This window comes from Poecilia formosa, unplaced genomic scaffold (genome assembly GCF_000485575.1).
Source record: "Poecilia formosa unplaced genomic scaffold, Poecilia_formosa-5.1.2 Scaffold350, whole genome shotgun sequence".
NCBI lineage: Eukaryota > Metazoa > Chordata > Actinopteri > Cyprinodontiformes > Poeciliidae > Poecilia > Poecilia formosa.
The window spans coordinates 18,279-23,321 of record NW_006800289.1 but is presented as its reverse complement, the minus strand read 5'-3'; the positions used below and the strand labels follow the sequence as shown (position 1 = coordinate 23,321).

Below are 5,043 nucleotides of genomic sequence, written 5' to 3'. Positions count from 1 at the left end.
TCTTTAAAAAGAGACTGTGTCAATGCAGGCTTCAGAAATGAACTCTGAAGGACCATCTCACATCAGACCATCACATTATGATATAGATACAGCAACATCACATTTTTATGTTGCTGGTATTTTTCTACCGGTTTGACATTATGAGTGACAGCAAAGTGGAAATGTCTTGAAGAAAATGCTTTCACGATGTGGTTGTTGTTATGATGTAGAAGGTCATTTTACCCAAGGCTGACACAATGACATAATTATGAACTGACATAAAACTGCAGCTAAAATTTCATTACACATCTTTGCAAAAAATTTTGCATCAGTGTTTAGAAGCAATATCGGTGATATGAACTGCAGCTCAAAGGGTCTTTATCCTTCTTTAAAAGCCAGGAAAATACAGCCGGATGCATAAATCTTTTCTCAAATTTAACGAAAGAAAGTAGCTATCTAAAAGGCAGATAGTGGGTATTTTTAATCTTTTTTTCACATTTAACGAAATAAAGTAACTATCTAAAAGGCAGATAGTGGGTATTTTTAATCTTTTTTTTTCACATTTAACGAAAGAAAGTAGCTTCCTCAAGTTAAAGGGGGAAGCTTGAGTGTAAATCAGTTGAAACATGTGTAAACACAGATAGTTTTAGAGATCTTTGTGACTGTGAGTAAACCAAATACCAAGGTATTTAAATTTGACAGAGCTGCTTTTGAAAGGAACTGGACCCATATGCTGCTCTTCAATTGGGGTCACAGGCATCAATTCACTTTTTTGAAGGCTAACCTTCAAAAAAGCCAGATACAGCCAGATATGTTTCCAAACTTTTGAAGTAAAATAAGTAACTCAGTAATGCTAGACAATGGATCTGAAATATAAAGAAGTGTATCATCAGCATATAAGGAAACTTTATGTTCAGTGCCAAACTGATTGATACCTATAATTTCTGGGCTATTCTGCAAAGCCACTGCGAGTGGTTCAATCGCGATTGCGAATAATTCAACATAACTGGATAGATTACTGTTAGTGCGTACTGTTGCCATTGTCAAGGTATACATCATCTTCACCCATGAAACAAATTTAGGGCCGAAATTAAACATCTCCAAGGTCTTAAAGCAGTGGTTCTTAACCTTTTTTGGGGTACCGAACCCACCAGTTTCATATGCACATTCACTGAACCCTTCTGTAGTGATAAAATTATTTTTTCCCCCAAAATTCAAGACATAGGGGTGACACAATTAGAATCTAGTTGGGTCACCCCAAGATCACTAAGTCTTCTTAAAAGGTAGAATCTCTGAGAACAGTTCTTCAAAATATAGTCAGTGTTTTCAGCAAAGTTGAGCTGACTGTCCAGGAACGACCCAAAGTATTTAAAATTTGCCACAGTTTCAACAGGTTGGCCATCGAGAGAAACTGGAACCACTTTAAGGTCTTGTTTAGATCATTTAATTAGCTCTACATTCTTAATAGAATGAAAAATTAATAATAAATAATACAGACTTTGCGGTATTCTGATTTAGTAATGTAATTAGATTAGTTGTGTTACCACCCTCACGCCACTAGAGGAAGTAGAAGGCCAGAAAAGATGTGACTAAGGAGCAGATTTAGAAGTACACAGAAAGCAACGGAAACTGTTAAAAACTGTGAGCTGCGCTGAAGTAAATGAAAGAGAGAAGTTCAAATACATGCTGAGAGAGAAACTCCTTCCTAAAGATAAAGCTATATCACAGATTTCAAAAGAAATTTAAAACGGGAGATCGTGGATAGGAAATAGTGCCCCCTTCACTTCCGGACTGCAATGGTCCCATTTCCAAATAAGGTATGAGATGGTTCGTCCCCGCCCCTTTCTGTTTGGTGCAGCGAGGTCCTTCTCGAGGAAAAAAAGTATCTTGTTGCGACTAAGGAGCAGATTTAGAAGTACACCGAAAGCTACAGAATTTGGTAAAAACTGTGAGCTTTGCTGAAGTAATTAAAGACACAAGTTCAAATCCATGCTGAGAGTGGAACTCCTTCAATCAGTGCTGCACCGCAGCTCTGATTGGCTCAGCAATGTAACATGATCCTCTGCAGCAAGTGATGGCAAAGCGGGGCGTGATCACAACTTTACACAAGTGTGTCTTTACCTACGCGGCAGAGGCTCCGCCGAACCCCTGAGACCTACTCACCGAACCCCTGGGGTTCGATCGACTTAAAGAGACAGTCCCACTCCACCCGGTCAAACGCTTTCTCATCAACGTTAAAATCTCATCACAGATGTGACCGGGCGGGGCGGAAGTATACAACACATTGAACAACTGCCTGACATCAAAGAAGGATTTACGATTTTTAACAAAACCCTTCTGGTCAGGTGAGACAATTGTGGGGATAATCTGTTCGACTTGTTTCGGCAACAATTTTTGCATCAGTTTTTAGAAGCGATATTGGCGATATGAACTGCAGCTCAAAGGGTCTTTATCCTTCTTTAAAAGCAAGGAAATTACAGCCGGACGCATAAATCTTTTCTCACCTTTAATGAAAGAAAGTAACTATCTAATAGGCAGATAGTGGGTATTTTTTTTATCTTTTTTCACATTTAATGAAAGAAAGTAGCTTCCTCAAGTTAAAGGGGGAAGCTTGAGTGCAAATCAATTGAAACGTGTGTAAACACAGCTCGAAGGAAAAATGGATATTTAAAAAAAAAAGCGGGCCACACTGACATTGCAGCTGCCTTTTCCCCTTTGAGACAAAGAGATACTTGCTGCAAAATCTTCGCCTCTCGTCGCCGCTGCAGCCATTCTGCGTTTCACCTCTCACTGTGAGCCCGCCTTCAGCTGCTGCTGTCTCCTCTGTCCCCATGGTCATGGTGTCCCAGGAGGCACGGCCGGTGGCGTGGCCCGACCCCGTAAGTGGGTTCTCCGCACCCCTCCGCCCACCATGGTTGGCTTGTTTTTTGTTGTTGTACTTTTTCTGTTTTAGGGCGTCTTGAAGCCGCCCTTGAGGGGGCAGGCTTCACGTGTAAACATTGGCCAATCACAATCCCCCAAAATTAAGGAAATCAGTCCCAGAAATCAACTGGTTGATAAATCAGTTGGCCAGTAAAAGTATCCTATATTAAACATGTATATAATGTAAACAGCACTGCCAGAGATGCAATAAGTTTAAAGCAGGTGTGTGAATGATCTAATGATCGGACTGCTGATTGCAGCCAGTCCACATTGTTAGCAGAACTAGAGGGCCCCAAAACCACATTTCGCTTAGGGCCCCATGGAGGCTTGGGCCGGCTCTGAAGCCTTCCCACTCCAGGTTTTCTTTTACCTTTGCACGATGCCCCAAAACCCGCCGGTGTTCTGACTATCGTGCGCATTACCATAAGGTATGCTGGATTTACGGGTATGACAGATAGTCAGAACACCTGCTGCACAACAGCGACTTGACATGACGCTGCTTGACAGTTGGTGTGATTTTCTTTGGTTCGAAGGCATCACCTTGACTACGCCAAACAATCTTTTCCATCCACAAGGCTGAATAGCGCAAACTTTGTTTTCTCTGACCACAAAACCTTTGGTGGACAGCTGTGAATGTCAGTCAGGCTTGAAGTTGTTTACGAGCAGACGGCAACCAATTGAGGCAAAGTGCCGCAATTTCTGATGAGAGGAATGGTCATAAATTCAGCCAGAATTATGCTAGAAAACAGATGCAGTGTTTATAATTGTATGTGGACAAAGCAGAGAGACCGAGTCTTCCTCTGAGTCTCTCCCAACAAAGGACCAGAAACACCTGGATGCTGTGCAAAGGGGTAAATGCTTTTTAAAAGTTTCAAATTTTCTATTAATAAACATAAGCTGGAATTTTTAGAGCTGATTTTAACATCCTACAATTTATTATCGAACTGCTAGTGTTTGTACGTTTCAATTTAAAAAAGAAAGACTTCAATTCCCATGATTCATCACTATTTTATTTGGTCCCTGGTATTAACGCCAGGATTTCAAATTTATGCTCTACAAATTAGCAAGCTTGGTGTTACTTTTTCCCTAAACAATATAACTTTATAATATCTTTAAAATAGCAGGAATATGTCAAATATTTCCCCTTCAAAAAGGGAAATTACTCGATAAAAAAATATTTTTTCCATATCTAACTTCTCATGAAATGTATAAATAACACACGCTACCATTTATACTTGAGTAGCACGCGCTAAAGTCAGCAGGACATCAAGCACGTGCCCTCTCTCACACAAAAACAAAGCAAAAACGACTTGGTTTCGCCACAGAAATATTTCCATAAATTAAGACTGAGGGCGACTGCTGCACATCAACCGTGATGTCGCTGATTTGCAGTCAGATTATGGCCTTTTCTTCAGGCAGGGGGCGGGAGAGAGAGAGAGAGAGAGAGAGAGAGAGGAAAAAGTCGAGCATTAGGGTCTGCTGGGAGCCAGCCCTTCCTCACAGCAGCACCACGTAATCAGGCTGGTCCAGGGCAGAAGCCACGCAGCGCTTTGCTCACTGATAAGACTCCTTGGAAGAAGTATAAGAGCGCAAACTACAACTCTGAGCATGAGGATTTACTTTCTAAAGAGGAGAAAGGAAGAGCTTGGAGCGCCTTCTCGTTCTCCTTCACTCTGCTGGCAACGGGACGAAGCTCACAGGCGCACACAGCTCTGCGAGCCGAGCTGAGGAGAGAGGCTTGAGGCTGGGCAGCAAGATGAGCTCGTGGGTCCAGCTGCTGCTGCTCGCGTTGCTGGCGGCGTGTGCGCAGTTTGGTGTGGCCGAGGTAAGTAAAACTGGGGGAAAAAGAAAATCACCAGTAAAAGTTTACTGACACCTGTCAGGAAACTTAGCTGGTAACACTTTATTTGAAGGGGGGTGAATAAGGCTGACATGACACTTTCATAAACACGACATAACACCTGTCATGAACATGAATAAGCCTTCATGAATATTTATGACTGTTGTCATAAAGTCTCATTCGCTAAATTATGACACTTTTAATACAAAGTTGACATTATTCAAAATGTCTTTGTCATGACAACTTGACATTAACCAATAAATCATTACTGATATAAATTTGTTATAAAAGTATTACTGATT

At 41.3% G+C, this 5,043-nt stretch overlaps 1 protein-coding gene across 1 annotated transcript in view; it reads right to left on the bottom strand.

Annotated features, from left to right (window-relative positions):
* LOC103153457 (leptin receptor-like) overlaps positions 1-288 on the bottom strand; it is a 2,742-nt gene extending 2,454 nt beyond the window's left edge. The window contains exon 1 of the mRNA XM_016661917.1: positions 285-288. Within this exon, the coding sequence (XP_016517403.1) occupies positions 285-288 (4 nt within the window). The remainder of the gene's footprint in view (positions 1-284) is intronic.
* Positions 289-5,043: the final 4,755 nt, after the last annotated feature.